The sequence below is a fragment of the Terrapene carolina genome, unplaced genomic scaffold (genome assembly GCF_002925995.2).
Source record: "Terrapene carolina triunguis isolate 2854851 unplaced genomic scaffold, T_m_triunguis-2.0 Scaffold191, whole genome shotgun sequence".
NCBI lineage: Eukaryota > Metazoa > Chordata > Testudines > Emydidae > Terrapene > Terrapene triunguis.
Window position 1 is genome coordinate 112,547 of NW_020664542.1, and position 16,264 is coordinate 128,810.

At 57.9% G+C, this 16,264-nt stretch overlaps 1 protein-coding gene across 1 annotated transcript in view; it reads left to right on the forward strand.

Annotated features, from left to right (window-relative positions):
- Positions 1-369: 369 nt before the first annotated feature.
- The window catches only part of PPFIA4 (PTPRF interacting protein alpha 4), a 116,248-nt gene continuing 100,353 nt past the window's right edge, over positions 370-16,264 (forward strand). Inside the window, exon 1 of the mRNA XM_026654363.2 lies at positions 370-874. Coding sequence (XP_026510148.1) covers positions 638-874 — 237 coding nt within the window. The 5' untranslated portion in view covers positions 370-637. The remainder of the gene's footprint in view (positions 875-16,264) is intronic.

The window sequence follows — 16,264 nt, forward strand, 5'->3', positions numbered from 1 at the left end:
TGGATCGCGAGCGCAGCTCCGTGGGGCAGAGGCCTGGGGAGTATCTCTGCAAAGTGCATCGCTCGGCCTCCATTTATTCCAACTGACTGATTCTCATTCACCATGTCCAGGCAGGTGAAACGTCCCCCAGCCCCTCCTAGTGCCGGGTCCCTGAAGGGGTGCGTGCTGACAGGGCACCGCGTTCCTCTCTGAGCCCATGGCTTTGCTGTGCTCTGGCACCCATGTGCTGCGTCAGATGGGATCCGCTCACCCGTGGGCTACGAAGCTGTCTGGGTGGCTGATTGGAATGAACCGCAGAGAGCCAGAGGCGGTCGTCTCTTTGGGGTCCTTATTGGTTTAAAGGACACCAGGTAGCCCATGGAGCGGGGAACGCTGATCTCAGCAATGCAAGCTTCAGCTTAACCAATGACTCAGGGCTGCGAGGTGAGAACGGGCATGGGGGAGCCTGCACCCTGTCCCAAGCTGCCTGTCTCTGACGATCACCGCAATGGGCTGCGGGCGGCTGTAGCGATGTGATCTGCTGTCCGACAGATCTACAGCTCCAAGAGAGACCCCGAGGAGGTCGTCAAAGCAAACCCCTAGGCGAGACGCGTTGGCCTCTCTGGAGACTGGCACGTGGCTGAAACGGGCCACCACCATGATGTGCGAGGTGATGCCCACCATCAATGAGGGCGACCCCCTGGGGTCCCAACAGGGCCCCGACTCGGAGGCCAACTTCGAGCAGCTAATGGTGAACATGCTGGACGAGCGAGACAAGCTGCTGGAAACGCTACGGGAGACCCGGGAGACTCTGGCTTTGACCCAGAGTCGGTTACAGGAGACCGGGCATGAGCGAGACCAGCTGCAGAGGCAACTCAACTCTGCCCTCCCGCAGGTAAGGAGAGTGGCTCCGGAGTTCTGCCGGGATGAGAATGTCAGCGAGTGGAGGGAGAGACAGGGCTGGGGACCTTGGCGGGGCTGTGGGAATAGGGTAGATGTCTCTGGGTTTTCTCCAGGCTCCTTGCTAGCACTGCTTTACAACGAGCATCTAGTCTAGCCCAGTTTGGGCTGCTGCAAACCGGACAGCCTGGTCTTAAAGCCAGGATGGAGCCAGGAAATGCAGCTCTGCCAAGGGTGCTTTGGGAAAGCAGGGCGAGGCCCACAGGGCAACATTCCCAGAAGCGGCCTCTCATTCCAAGTGCCCGACTTTCGGCACCGTGGGCCTGATGCTTCCGAAGTGCTGAACACCTGCAGCTCCCATTGGCTGCAGTTGTAGTGATGGTGGCTCAGCACCCCGGCAAATCAAGGGTTAGGTGGGCGAGATTGGGCACCTGGGAATCGAAGCCCCTTTTGGAAGTACTGGCCTTAACGGGGGTAAAGAGACGTCCCTGAAGGTGAAGGCCAGCTGCCCGCTCAGTGGGGCTGTTCACGTTCATTATAACCATTCCTCAAACCCTTGCTTCTCGATCTGTAAGTTCACCAGTGCAGGTCGCTCCCCACTGACGGCACCGGTGTTGCCTGGAGACTCTGCGGGAGGAGAGGGCGGACTCCGCTGTCCCAGTCCCCACAGCTGGGTCCCAGCTTTGGGTCATGTACCCCTGAACCAGAGCTACTGCGGTTTGGAGAGCAAACATCAGTGTTCTCCTGCTCACAGCCTTTCCCATCTCGAGGAAGGATGGCCCAGTGGTTAGGGCGCTGACTTGGGAGAACTAGGTTCAAATCTCTGCTCTGCCACAGACTCCTGGTGTGCCCTTGGGTGAGTCCCATAGTCTCTCTGGCTTTAGTTCCCATCTGTACCATGGGGATAATAGCCCTGCCTTCCACAGCGGGAGTGTGAGGGTAAAGATTGGGAGTTGATCAGATACTACTGTCATGGGCGTCATAGAAGTGCCATTGATAGCTCCTCTGAACGGGGGGGTGTGGGGCACTGGGGCTGAGCGTCAGAGGCATATCACTCAGCCATGTTCTCAGCACAGGGCAGCGAGGGGCTTGAGGGGCCAGCTGTGCTCACAAGCCCGGAGACTTGGCTGCCATGACTCCCAGGTTTGCCCTCGCCATTGGGCCAGCGTGGCCACTAGCTGAGGGTTTAGCCACTTGGCAGGTTTCCATGTTTTAATCAAATGCCCCAAACTGTGTGAAACCTTATGGGCTGGCGGGAACTGAGCACAGCCGGGGGCAGTCCAGTATTGCAGGGCTTTGTCACTACACCCTGTCACCGCCAGCCTGCAGAGAAGCTGTGCCTACAGCACATTGCTGGAGCTGCTGGTACTGGTACCTGTCCCTTTCCAGCCGCAGAGCTCAAAGAGCCTTACAAAGCAGGTCAGGATCATTCTGCCCTTTGTACGGATGGGGAAACTGAGGCACAGTGTGGGGAAGTGACTTGTCCATGGTCACCCAGCTGGTCAGTGGGCAGAGCCACGAACGGAACTGAAGTCTTCTGAGTCCCAGCCCAGTGCTCTATCCACTAGGCCACGCTGCCTCCATCGTGTTGGGACCTGAGCACCTAATTCAGAGGGTTCTAACCAAATTCTCCCTGAGCCTTGGACAGATCAGACGTCCTCCCTGGTGTCTCACTCAGTTCGTTAACACGGCTGGTTAAAAGGCAAGAGTCTCACCGAAACGCAGGTGTGGCAGGGAACGAAATACGGTTAGTGGATATTTTTGTAGGCCCCAAATATATATTTAATATCAATGCCCAGCTCTTTTATAGCCCTTTCTGTCCATAGTTATCAAAGCGCTTTACAAATCAGGTTGGTATCATTATCTCCATTGTGCAAGTGGGGAAACTGAGGCACGGAGTGGTGAAGTGACTTGCTCAAGGCCACCCAGCAGGCCAGTGTCCGAGTTGGGAATAGAACTCCAGATTCCCAGTCCAGTGCCCTCTCCTTATGACCGTATAGCAGCTGTTCTGCTGGACACAGCGCACATACAGTGCATAGGGAGGCTTCTTTTTCTAGGTAAAAGACATTGGCCATCTGCCACCAGATGACTTAAATCTTGGGGCATAATGAGGTGTGCGATGCAGTGAGTCCTGGCTGCAGATCCTGGGTTATAGAAATGAGAAGATCAAGCGAAATGTTAGCAGGAGAGAACGGTGGTTAATATGCAAGGTCTGAGGAGGAAGAAAATGAAGCTTGTTCCTTGGCTGGCCCCTCACACAGACTGCTGGACCGGGTGGCGTTTGACGCTCCTGATGTCGGATGGTGCGTTTAGCAGGGCTCGGGGGGGGCCTGATGAGGAACCTGTCACCCTTGACTGGGGATCTAACATACTGGCTGACGTCTCAAGATGTTTAGGATAAACCTGAGAGGGTGATTTGAAGGGGCAATAGCCTGTGGAACCCAGGAGCACGTTCCCTGCCCTGGGAGCAGGACTGGCCCCTGAGGCAGCGTGTTCCAACTCCAAAGCATGGCCCGTTGCAAAGCGGGGTAGATTTAAAGCACACTAGGGAACTGCAGGTGCACGGACGCAGGGTTCACACGGACACTTAGCTCGCAGCAGGCTAGTGTGGGGTAGATTCGCACCCCAGCTTGCTGCGAACTAAGCGTATGTGTAGCCAAGCCCATGGACTAACCTGCCCCTACACTCCTGGGAGGGAGGGAGCAGCTGGTGGTGAAACTGAGGCACAGAGAGCAATGTGGTTTGCCCACGGTGGCTGAATTGTCAGAGGTCTAACCCTGCTCTAACCACTAGATGCTTTGGCCTGTCCCCATTGACTCAGGAGGGCACTGTGTCTGCTGGAGCACAGGCACTGTGGCAGAATGGACAGCCGTGGTGAGCCAAGCTAATGATGTAATGGCTGGATCTTTGCGGTGTCTGCCGTTCCCCCTGGCTTCAGGGGCAGCCCCTCTGGAAATTGGGGCATTAGATCCATGATTAGCCAGGTTAGAACATCCCCGGGCTCTGTCAGCTGGAAAGGCCGCTCCGCACCTGGGGAAACACTACCAGGGTATCTTCCACCTAACAGCACAACTAGGGCTTAGGTCCTGGGTGATTTCTCGGGAACACTAGGGGATTCCTGCCCCCAGCTGTCCTGGCTCTGCTGGGTTCCAGGTGTGTGTAAGTCCATACCAGGGTTCCAGATTATGGCTGTCCACCATGACAGGGCCCCAACAGCTTCTTCTCTTGGGCTACTGCTCACCCGCTCCCCACCAGTGGCCCCCACAATTCTTCACTCCCTGGAAGAGGAAATGGGGACATGGTTCTTCTTATCATCCTTTTCACCAATAGAACTCAAAGCGCTTTCCAAAGGAGGCCAGCATTATTATCCCTGTTGTACAGATGGGGAAACTGAGGCACGGAGGGGCAATGACTGACCTGAGGTCACCCAGTAGGCCTTCCTTCCATGGCCCTGCGTTACCCGCGGTGGTGAATGAACACAAACCTTGCTCCCCCACCCCTGACCTCTCCACCTCCTGAACACATGCAATGGGGACACGTGGTTTATTTTTCTTTATTTCGGGCCTGATACTGAGACGTGACCTTAGTGGGAGCCGCAGGTGCTGAGTACCCCACAGGATCAGACCCTGGGTGTGACTGAGAAACATGGACCGTGAAGCTGTCCCTCTGGCACCTGCATCTGTGTGGCAGTGTCTCCTTGACAGTGCATCAGGCCTGCTAGGCCTTGCCTGTGCTCTGTTGTAAATGGGTGTCTGGGGGGATGCCACGAGGTCCTGCGGTCCCATTGCGGAGTTCAGCCCTTTGCATGGGATGCCGTGCAATGTCCGTGGATCTATGGCTGTTCTGTTGAGTAAGAGACGGCCCCCCGGTGGTTCTCTCAGTTACCATGGCATTCGGGTTGCTGGCGCAGAGCTCTGCCCTGGGCCCCTCGTGCCGGGAGAGTTGAATTTCAAATGCTGGAAAGCCAAGCGAGTGGAGTTCGGGGGACGCTTCCCACACAGCGCAGCCGTGCAATCTGAGCTCCGTTGCCGTGCATGTGTGGCACAGCCCTCCCTGAGCCAACCTGCACTATCGGAGCCCAGCCCAGCTCCCGCTCCTGTCTGTCCAGCCCAGGGGGCCTCGCCGTGCCCTCTGCAGCACCACTGACCCTCGCCCGCTCTCTGCAGCACCAGCCGAGGCTGAGGGAGGGACTCCGCCTGGGATTCTCTGGGGAACTCGTAGGTAGGGCTCAGAGTGGGTTGGTTTGGCTGCTGGGGTGGGTCACTTGTCAACAGCAAGGGGTGCTGTTACAAAGGGTGTGGGGGTGTTAACCTCCCTTGTCTCCTGTGGGGACCACAGCTCCAGGAAGCTGGGGATCCTGGCCTGCGGCCTCTCTGCTCCCTGGCTGGTCTCAGGGCTGTTCCCTGCCTGCTGCGGGGTTTCCACGTGATTCTCTCTGCCCAGCCTGTCACGGGGAGCCTCTGTCCTTCGGCGGCTGCGCCTCACCCTCCCCTGATCTCCAGTGGGGAGCAGAGCATGTTCTCCTTGGCCGGCCAGGGCATGGGTACAGGGGAGGTGGAGCCGGGGGCTGGAGCCGTGCTCTGCATCTGTCGGGAGTTGCTTAGGCTCTGCCTAGACACACTGAGAGTAGCCTCGCCTCCCCTCCCATCCTAGAGCAGAGCAGGGGCCCTGGGCTTGGCCTTCTCCAGCTACCAAGGGCTGTTCCTCTGTCATGCGGGACACAGAGCAGTGAAACTCAACCTTCTTTGGAGCCCAGCCCTTCACGCTAGCTAATGGCTCTCTCCTGTCTGGTGGTTCGCACTGCCCCAGAGGTATCTGTCAGTGGGCCATTGAGACACAGGGCCCTTGGCACGAGCTGGCGTCTGGCCTGCCAGTGTCGCACTGTTAATCCCTCCTCACAGCCCCCTCGGGCCACGTAAACCTGGGAGGGGAGGAAGGCGTGGCAGATTCTCAGGCCAACGCTATTTTAACCACTTGCTTAAACCAAGGTGGTCCTGAAGCAGCAAGGACCAGTTCATAGCCTGGAAAACTGCACCCCCCACCCCTCAAACACGTCCAGCTCTGACTCCTGATCTCAGGGGGCTCCACCCTTCCTTTGGGTGCTGAGTGCTGCACAGCTGGCAGCTGCCCATACTCCATCTCTCAGGCTGTTTGCCCTCAGGCATGGCTGGCAGCTGCTCTAGCAGTGGGGGGATGATGCTCATGGAAACGCCACGTATCTGCGTTCTAGGCTATTGCAATAGGCGGCTAATGCCGGTAGGTGGTGCTGCAGTCTTGTCGAGATCCCGGAGGTGGCTGGCAGGCGCTGTGAAGGGGGTGTCTGGTTGAACCTACTCCACTGGTGATGGGCACTGGCCTGCAGTCAGCTGGAGTCTGAGCTGCTCAGTCCGTTTGTCTGATTCCTTTGCTGTCTGCTGAGGGGGGCTGCTTAACCCTCTCTGAGCTGGGCTCCCCTCACCCGCCGGCCACGTCCCAGCTGGGCTACTGTTGCTCGTTATTATTTAATTTAAATGAATGGCGAGAAAGCTCATGCTCAGAGCTCTTGGGAGCACGGCGGCTGATCTACACGTGCTTTGAGCTTTGCGCCAGATCAGCTGGCACCCTGGGCAGCGTGGCAGGCCGGCTCTGCTGGGAGGTGTCCGGGCAAAGGGCAGTACCAAGGGTTGGTTGTCGCGGGACATGTTGAGGACAGAATGGCGGGTTGCCCTGGGATTCACCCTGTGCTCTGGCATAGCCGGAGTCCTGGGCAGCGTGGCAGTGATGGGCAGGCTTTGCCAGCATGGTGTGAGGGCGATAACGGGCTGTGGATGGGTCTTGGGGGGCATCATGGGACAGAGTAAGCCTGGTCTGGAGGACACGGCAGGCAGGTGGGATTGGAACATGCCCTACGCAGCATGGTGAGCTGTATAGGACATGCTGCATCCCAGGGATGGGTGGGAGTTATTGGGATGGGGAGCCCCACAAACAAGCACTGTTGGCGTGTGACCGGAGGGCACAGCCGGCAAGGGGTCCTGGGATGTGCCTGGCACTTGGGTGCACAGTGGGCAGACAGTTCGCAGTCCGTGGGGAGCCTGGGCCGAGCTGGGACTTGTCACTTTCTAACTGTGGCCGGGTTTGAGTTCAGGTGTGTTCCCAGTGGGTGTTAATGGCCTGAGCCGGTCCTGCTGAGCTGCCCAATGGGAGGTGAGCGCCGGGCCGTGGCGCTTGTTCAGCCGGCTTTATGCGCTGTCCAAACCACTCACAAACAACGGGCCCAGCCAGCCGTGCGCATGGCGGGTCTCAAAGCCCACGACCCTCGGCGTCCCTTCCCCGCCCCCGGGGGCCTGCTGCTAGCGTTGGCCAGGCCGGCACTGGGAGCTGCTGTGGTGAGAGGAGCTGTGCATGCTCAGTGCTCCCAGCGTTCGGCCTGGACCTTGTGAGGCACAAGAGGGGTTTCCTGTCTGGGAAGCCCCAGGCGCTAAAAGCACCAGGGAGAGGCAGCAAGGCTGTTGAGTAGCTGTCTGGACACTGCTGGGCTTTGCAGAGTCACTAGCACTGGCTGGAGGGACGGCCCCTCCCCTGCAGGGATGTTTGGCTGGACCTTGCAGAGCCATGCCTGGGTCAGGGAGGAGTTTGCTCTCTGCTGTTCAGATCTCGGCCTCCAGCTCTGGCAGGGGGATCCTGCTCAGTGGCGTAGCCAGGTGGAGGGAACAGGGGGAGCGATCAAAAAAAAAGGCGCCACCCGCTGCGGCGCTTGTAATCGTCTGGGTCTTCGGCGGCGGGACCGTCACTCGCTCCGCGGGGCTTCGGTGGCATTTCGGCGGCGGGTCTTTCAGTGCTGCCGAAGACACCCAGAGCTAGTGAAGGGCCCGCCGCCGAAGACCTGGAGTGCCGCCCCATCAGTAAAAGCGCCGCCGGGTGAGTACAAGCGCCGCAGCGGCTGGCACCTTTTTTTCTGAGTGAGTTAAAAAGGCGCCATCCGCTGCGGCGCTTTTACTGACGGGGCGGCGCTCCAGGTCTTCGGCGGCGGGCCCTTCACTAGCTCCGGGTGTCTTCGGCGGCACTGAAGGACCCGCCGCCAAAGACCGCGCCACAGAGGGTGGCACGTTTTTTTGTGAGTGAGTTAAAAAGGCGCCACTTTTGGGGAATGTGCTCAGGGGGAGCGGCCGCTCCCTCTGTTTCCCCCCCCAGCTATGCTACTGATCCTGCTTGGGTCCCCTTTGCCTCCACGCTCCTGTTCCCTCCTGCCTCGCAGGCTCGGCTCTCTGGGTTGCAGAGCAGGGTGCAGGGTGTTGTCATCTGTTCTCTGGGCTGGAGCAGACTCAGGGACTGGGCTGGACGCCTAGGAGCAGCCCCAGCCTGCGGGTCAGCGGGAGGGGGTGCCAGCGGAGAACGGGGCTTGCTACAGCTCTCGTGTGTGTGTGTGGGGGTGGGGGATTGTTCTCTCTGCAGGGCACCTGGGGCTGTTCTGCTCCCAGTTATTAGAGGTCTGGAGCCCTGGGAAGGAGCCCTGGCTCTGACCTCCTGCCAGGAGGGATAGCTCAGTGGTTTGAGCATTGGCCTGCTAAACCCAGCGTTGTGAGTTCAATCCTTGAGGGGCCATTTAGGGATCTGGGGCAAAAATCTGTCTGGGGATTGGTCCTGCTTTGAGCAGGGGGTTGGACTAGATGACCTCCTGAGGTCCCTTCCAACCCTGATATTCTATGATCTAGTTCTATGATCTAGATGCTGAAGCCCCCTGGGTATCCTGGCTGGTGCACACGGAGCAGGGCTGTCAGCGGCCCTGGTGAGGCGACTTGGATGAAGCCTGGTGTGATAAAGCCGGGGCCATGCTGCCCCACAGGCTGGGCCGGGGCTGGAGGCTGGCAGCTGGCTCAGAGTGTGGGGGGCAGGGGCCTCTCACCCTTCAGTGCGCACTGCATGCCTGGAAGAAACAGAGGGAAATGCCTCTGGGGAAGGGCCCTGCTCCATGATGCTGGACTGATCCTGGATCCCGCAGGAGCCTAACGCTTCATGCCAGGCTGGGGAGTGAGAGCTGGACTAGCTGACCACAGCCTCTGATTGCCTCCAGCAGACTGCCTGAGCTCCATGGTCCTTTGTGCCCCCACCCTGGCAAACCTCCAGCTGGCCTGTGGGACCCAGCCCAGACAGATGCCCACTAGGCTGCATCCCCGTCCTCCGCTGAACAAAATGCTGCCCCCAACCGCTAGTGGGGTGATGCCCCATCACACTCCTCCTGGGCTCCGTGCCCTCTCCCCCAGCTGGGCGAGGGGCTGCTGTGCCCATCCATGTGGGCAGCTGGAGCGAGAGCATCCCAGGTCACCCTGATGGCGAGGGCTGCCCACCCCACAGGCTGCTGCAGCCGCTCCCGGATTAAGGGGCTGTGCGGATTTACTTGCCGTTCTTGCTCCAATTCCGATTCCTCCGTGTCTCTGCACAGGGAACATGCAAGCGAAGCAGAGCAAACTAGGTCACCGCAAAGGGCCTCTGTGCATCTGTGCGCTCCTCCGGGTTCGTCCGCTCGGTCCCCCCTGCTGCGGGCTCCCGCTCGCGACTCCCCGTCCCAGCCATGGGTCTGGCTCCCTCCGACCCTGGGAAGGGGAACGATTAGTGCAGGCAGCAGATGGGGAATTTCTGCGAGCTCCAAATGCCTCCTCCTGCCGAGTGCGTTGCTGATCCTTTCCCAGCGCCCCAGCGCTCTGTCCCCTGCGCAGGCAGGCAGGCTCGACGCGAAGGAGCTCCCCAGCTGCCGTCGGCTCAGAGCGGTTCCTTGTGCCTGGACTTCCAGCGCCTTGGGTCTCGCTAACCTTCGCCCCCGGGGGCTAGCTCCTGCTCTCCCCCAGGCTGACAGAGCCGTGGATTTACAGCTCCAGTGGGAGATGATTCCCCGGCATGAATGCAGGGAACAAATCCGTAACGATTCATCTACCCAATGGGACTAATTTCAGCATGTACATGTACCAGGTAAGCGGGGTTCCCCTCCCAGGAAAGTGCCACAATAGCTGCACTTCTGGAGTAGGGCACAAACAGGGCATCAGGCTCATCGATGGGCATCAGTTCTACTGGGTAAACCCGCCGATTTCCCCCTTTGTGCTCAGAGTTCCTTCTCTGCCAGGCTCCATGTCTGGAGGGGAGACAGGCCGCGAGAGAACCCCTCTCTTGGACCGTGCTGGGCACAGATGACACCTTGGCGAATGCCAGGATGGCTGGAGCCCCCGCCCCAGAGTCTCTGGCTGGGTTTGCAGCCCCTGTGCTGCTGCTGGCTGGGGAGCACCAGCCCCCAGGCCATTTCAGATACATTTGGAGAGGCCCTTGGCTTGTGACGTTTTCAGGGAAGGCCTTGGCTCTTGGTAGGTTTATGGTGGCCCTTGGCTGGTGCCATGTTCGGGGGTGGCACCCTTGGCTGGCACTGCATTCAGATCAGGTGGACCCTTTGCTCTTGCTGCATTCAAGTGGGGGGCACCTGTGGCTCGCGGTGCAGTCAGGTGAGGGGGAGGCTCTGTCCTGCACTGTGGGAGCCCTTGGCTCACAGAGGGGTCAGGTGGGGGTTGCCCATGGCTTGCGATGGGGGTGGCTCTGCCTTGCTCTGCGGTCAGGTGAGGATGAGGGGGGGCAGGCTGGCTGCTTGAATTGACCTGCAGGGCCGGGGGAGTCTGCGTTTGTGGGTGCTCATTGAAGGCCACGGCCAGGATGTTAGGCTGGGGGTTCCCAGGCAGAGCAAACCCCTAAGGCCCTTCCTAGTCAGTGGCCGCGCGTGGCCCCTGGCTCTCCCCGGAGCCCACTGCTTCTCCACTCGTCTCTGGCGCTCTCTGCGGGTGGGCGTGCTGGGCCCATACAGCAGGATTGTGCTGGGAGTGGGAAATAAGGGGAATCCTCCCGCTAGGGAATATTGATCTGGGACCCGCCACCCCCCAGCAGCAGGGCTGAGGCAGGCAGCTAACAAGTCATGTCAGGAGATTGACATGGCTTCAGCAGGAGAGTCAGAGATGCCTACGTGCCCATGACCTGTTTGGCTGCTCTTATAACAGCAAGGGTGTGTGGGGCTGGCAGGAGACACGCTGCTGCCCTGAGCCAGAGCAGGGCAGCTGGGTTTTCTGCCCGCTCCTAGGTGTGCTCTGGGAGAAATGAACAGCCTGTCTTCCCACGCAGGAATTCACGGCTCTGGGCATTCAGACCTGCAGCTGGATTGCCTTGTTTGGGGCTGGGGGTGGCCTCTTTGGGGAGTTTGTGTGTGTATAAGGTCAGGGCGTGTTCTCTGTTCATAGTGGGCAGGGCTGGGGTTGATGAGAGGATGCACCCCATGCAGACAGGGTCACGATGGGGAGAGAGGGGGCTGTGTAAGGAGGTGGGTGGGGCCAGTGTCCCCTGGCCCCTCCCAGGGGCTGGGTTGCGATCCCTTTCCATCTTGTCTCCCTGCGCTGCTGCGAGGTGTCTGCGATTGTCACTAACTGAGTGGCCGCCCCTTGCTTCAGGGCCGGCGCCAGCACGAAGCTCCCAGATGCCACGTGTCCGAGCCCAGGCAGCGATCTTTGCCAAAGGGCCGCCCGAGCGTTGGAGTCATTCTCCTAATCCTCGCTGGCATGCCATGGCCCCCAAAAGGCTGAATTGCTGTGCTATTTCCCGGGGAGACTAAGCTGCCTTAATGCGTCTTACATGATTTATTTATTCCTGCGGGAGGGCAAAATGTGACTTAATCAGGCTGAAAACATGGGTTTCCAAGCTCTACCCTGGCCTGCCTTTCCGTGCCTTCCTGGGGTTAATGACTGAGCGCTGATGGCCGCCCCTCTCTGCTCCTGCAGGCTGCACTGCTCGCTTGCAGGCAAGATCTGTTCTCTGCGTGCTTTTGGAACGAGGCTCAGTGCATGTCAGCTCTGTCCCTGCAGCAGTCTGCTCCCAAACCCCTTGGGTTCTGGCCCGAGGCGTCCCCTTTCCTGTGTCTGCAGACCCTTGCAGGCTGTCAGACTTGCTCTGGGCATGTGTCTGCAGCAGGGTCCCTCATGTACTAGCGGGCTCCTGGTTGAGCCCATTTGCTGCATATACGTGCAGTGGGGCCTTCAGCTTCCTGCCGGAGCCTTCCCCCACAAGCAGTGACATCTGGGCACAGCATGCGCTTGTCGGTCCTGCCGGAGCTGAGCCTGCTCCCCCAGCTAGCTCTAGTGCTGCACCTGGGCCCTGTTTGTGCTTCGTTGCTGGGTCTAGAGTTTATTCCCAGGGGCAGATCTGCCATCTGGAAGTGGACTATGCTCCTGCGGGCAGCCCAGAGTCAGGTCTTTTTGTGGGAATTGAAGGCCAAGGTGAAAAAACTGCATCACCTGTCTTTTTGTTCTGTGCCTGTACTGCCCCTAGCATAGCAGGGCCCCGGTCCATGACTGGGCTCCTACGGGCTGTTGCGATCCAAACGATAAATAACCTGATCAGCCAAAAGCCCCAATCTGCAGGTGTTTTATGGTAGATTTCCAGTATCAGATGGGGCCCCTGGTGCACCTCGTCCTCGATTGAAAACGTTTCATTAGGGCTGGGTGAAAACTTGGTTGCAAACAGTGTCGTGTGTAAGACACCGGAACTCATTGTCCTGCTCGGCTTGGAGGCTGAAGTCCTGTGTCCAGTGCTGGGTTCCACATGGTAGGGAAGATGTACACGGGTTGGAGAGAGTCCAGAGGAGAGCAACAAAATTGACCAAAGGTTTAGAAAACTTGACCAACGGCTACAGGGAAAGTTAAAAAAACTGTGCAGTGCTGAGAAAAGAAGACGGAGGGGGGAGCTGATAGTCTCCAAATATGTTAAGGGCTGTTAGAAAGAGGACGGGGATCAATTGTTCTCCATGTCTCCTGAGGGTCGGACAAAAGGCATGGGCTTAAACTGCAGCCAGAGAGAGTGAGGTTAGATATTAGGGAGAACTTTCTAACTCTAAGGGGAGTTAAGCTCTGGAGCAGGCTCCCAAGGGAGGCTGTGGAATCTCCCATCACTGGAGGTTTTTAAGAACAGGTTGGACACACACCCATCAGGGACAGTCCAGGTTTACTTGGTCCTGCCTCAGCGCAAGGGGCTGGACTTGATGACCTCCTGAGGTGCCATCATTTCTATGATTCTATGCAAGTGCTTGAAGTTGCTTGAAATCTCCTCTTTTAAGGTTTGTGGGCTCATGTGGAAATGCAGTGTTTCTTGTTCATTTGTTTTTAAAAATGGCATTGGGAGAAGTTTTGATGTTGGGTATGAAATTTGTTCTGGTGTTGGTGTGCGTTTCCAGGATGCCGCTCGGGGTCATTTCAAGCAGGGTTTCATTACGTGGTTGAAGTTGCATGGTCTTTCTTCTGCTTCTGCGACTGGCTGAGCATCTCCCATCGCTGGAGAGGCTCAGCAGAAACGTTGATTCCCTCTGTAGTCCTAGAAACGAGGAGAGAATTCTAGTAAAGGGACAGGTGCATGTTATTTCAGTGTCCGAGTTGCACCTGAGCAGGGGAACTTTGGAAAGTTTACAATACTCCCTATTCCTATAGGCCGTGAATCCATATCCAATCTCTTCTCGCTTCCTCACTTCCTCTCTAGTTTTCATGTAGCTGCTCAGTAGCAGCATCACCAACCCCAAGCATTCAAAAATCACGAGTCAGGCCCCGCCCATCATGAGATTGGCTTAAAAAAATCACTGTTGATCTTTTTCTTTGCCGTCTGGTTTGTGAGCCTTCAGGGTGCGCTGAGGTCGTATTTTCAAGCTTTTCTCTGCAACCAGGACTAGGAAGAATGCAAGATGAGACACTCCGGTCCTCACCTGCCTGCAGGAGTTGGGGTTTGAAGAAAAAACACCGACAGTGGAACCTCAGAGTTACGAACACCTCGGGACTGGAGGTTGTTCCTAACTCTGAACAAAACCTACGGTTGTTCTTTCAAAAGTTTACAACTGAACGCTGACTTAATACAGCTTTGAAACTTTACTGTGCAGAAGAAAAATGCTGCTTTTAACCATCTGAATTTAAATGAGACAAGCAAAGAAACAGTTTTCTTACCTTGTCAAACCTTTTTTTTAAATTTCTCTTTATATTTGTAGTAGTTTGCCACAGTACTGTACTGTGCTATATTTGTTTTGGGTTTTTTGTCTCTGCTGCTGCCTGATTGCATACTTCCGGTTCCAAATGAGGGGTGTGTTGACTGGTCAGTTTGTAACTCTGGTGTTGAGAACGCCAAGGTTCTCCTGTATAGTGAGAGACGGGCAATGCTACATCAGCGGCAGCGTCTCTTTGACCTTGTCTCTCACTCTAGCCCGATGGTTTTCAGCTCCTACCAGCCAGCAGAAGGAGCCAGCCTGTCTCCTGTACGAAAGGGTTGAAACTGGCTCTGAGCGCAGGGCGTTCTGTCTGCCGCAGGCTCCCACTGATCTAGGTCTCTTAGAATTAGAAGCAAGCAAAGTACTGAGGCCCAGATCCTCAGGTGCCTAAATCCCTTTAACTCCCAATTGATTTCAGTAGGTGTTAGATGCCTAAATCCTTTCAGGGATCTGGGCCTGAGCCTCCAGTCCCTTTAGCCCATTTTCAGTGAACAACCCACAGCAGGCCTGAGCCTCAACTGGCCCCACTCAGCCGAGTATTGTGGGGAAGCTCTGACTCTGGGGATCCCCGTGGGCAGGGGAGCCAGCTATCTGGGACCCCAGTCAACTGATGGCTCACAGAGAGTCGCCCCCCAGTTAGGGTTGCCAGGTGTCCGGTTTTTGACTGGAACGCTCCAACCCCCTGCCTCAGCCCAGAGCCTCCTCCTACACCCTGAACCCCTCATTCACAGCCCCACCCCAGAGCCTGCACCTCCAGCCGGAGCCCTCACCCCCTTCCTGCACCCCAACCCCCTGCCTCAACCTGCAGCCCCCTCCCGCACTCCAAATCCCTCGGTCCCACCGACCCCCAGCCTGGAGCCCCCTCCTGCACCCCAAACCCCTCATCCCCAGCCCCATCGCACCCTGAGACAGAGTCCTCACCCCCTCCCCCAGCCCGGAGCCCCCCTCCACTTGAACCCCTCATTTCTGGTCCCCCTGGAGCCGCACCCCAACCTCCTGCCCCAGCTCAGTGAAAGTGAGTGAGGGTGGGGGATAGCGAGCCGGTGGGGGATAGCGAGCCACTGAGGGAGGGGGAATGTAGTGAGCGGGGGCATGGCCTCTGAGAAGGGGCGGGGCGAGGGTGTTCGGTTTTGTGCGATTAGAAAGTTGGCAACCCTACCCCCAGTGGGCCGCCGTCTCTCCCAGGTGGGACTACACCTGTGACGTACAAGGAACTGGGATGTCCCGGATGCTCCTGAGCCCAGCTGAGTACCCTGGCAGATGTCCCTGGACAGCGACCTCAACAAAGGCTCAATTTTGGGGAAAGCCTGGACGGGGGCAGCCCTGCTCCCGGGGTCAGTTCTATGCCCCGTGCCAGCGGGGAGAGCAAGCTCAGCCCTGCTTCTGCGCTCTGCCAGCAGTCAGGCCTCTGGGGCAGCGAGGGGCCTGAGGGACAGTGTCCATGTGGAAAAGCTCAGGAGAGGAGTTACCCAGTGCCCTGTTCTGCCAGCTCGGCCATGTGAGTGTAATCCGGCCCCCTCGGTCCCCCACCCCTATGGTGGCTGGGCCACCTACAGAGGTTGAGGCTCCTGCTGAAGCCTTGGCTGACAGAGCTGGGTCCAGCTCAGGCAAGAGGGGCTTGTGCTTTTAAGAACCACAGGTTGGTCCCAGGTTCACGCCCCACGGCCGACGATCCACCCAGGGGCATGAGGAGGGCTTGCTCGGTCAGCAGCAGCTTCCCAGAGGCCAGGACCCTGGGTCCCGCCCGGCAACGAAAGGGCTCCCATAGAGCACAATGCCATCCACCCCCAGGGAGGAGCCACGTGGGGATCAGGGGCTGCAGGGCATGGCAGCACCTCGCACCAGTGGTTCTAGGACCCAGCGGTGCAAATCTAGCCCTGCAGGATGGCGCAGACTCGGGGCCCCTTCCAGCCCAGGAGATGGGCCGGCACACATCCTTCGCTGCTCACTTGAGCATTACAACCCTCAGCTGTCATGTTTTCTGAACAGGTGGCAGGGACTAAGTCCTGTATCTCTGCAGAGAGCAGGCTCATAGGCGAGTGTTCTGGGCACGAACAGAGCCCCTTTGGCAATATATCCTCTTCTGTGTCTACCATGTTCCCTTCATCCATCGCTGTTAGTACTCCTGTTGTATTACCGCAGTGCCAGGTGAGATCAGGGCCCCATTGTGCTAGGCAGAGTAAGAGACAGTCCCTGTCCTATAAAAACAACAAGGAGTCTGGTGGCACCTTGAAGACTAACAGATTTATTTGGGCATAAGCTTTCGTGGGTAAAAACCTCACTTCTTCTATGCATCCGAAGAAGTGAGGTTTTTACCCATGAAAGCTTATGCCCAAATAAATCTGTTAGTCTTCAAGGTGCCACCAG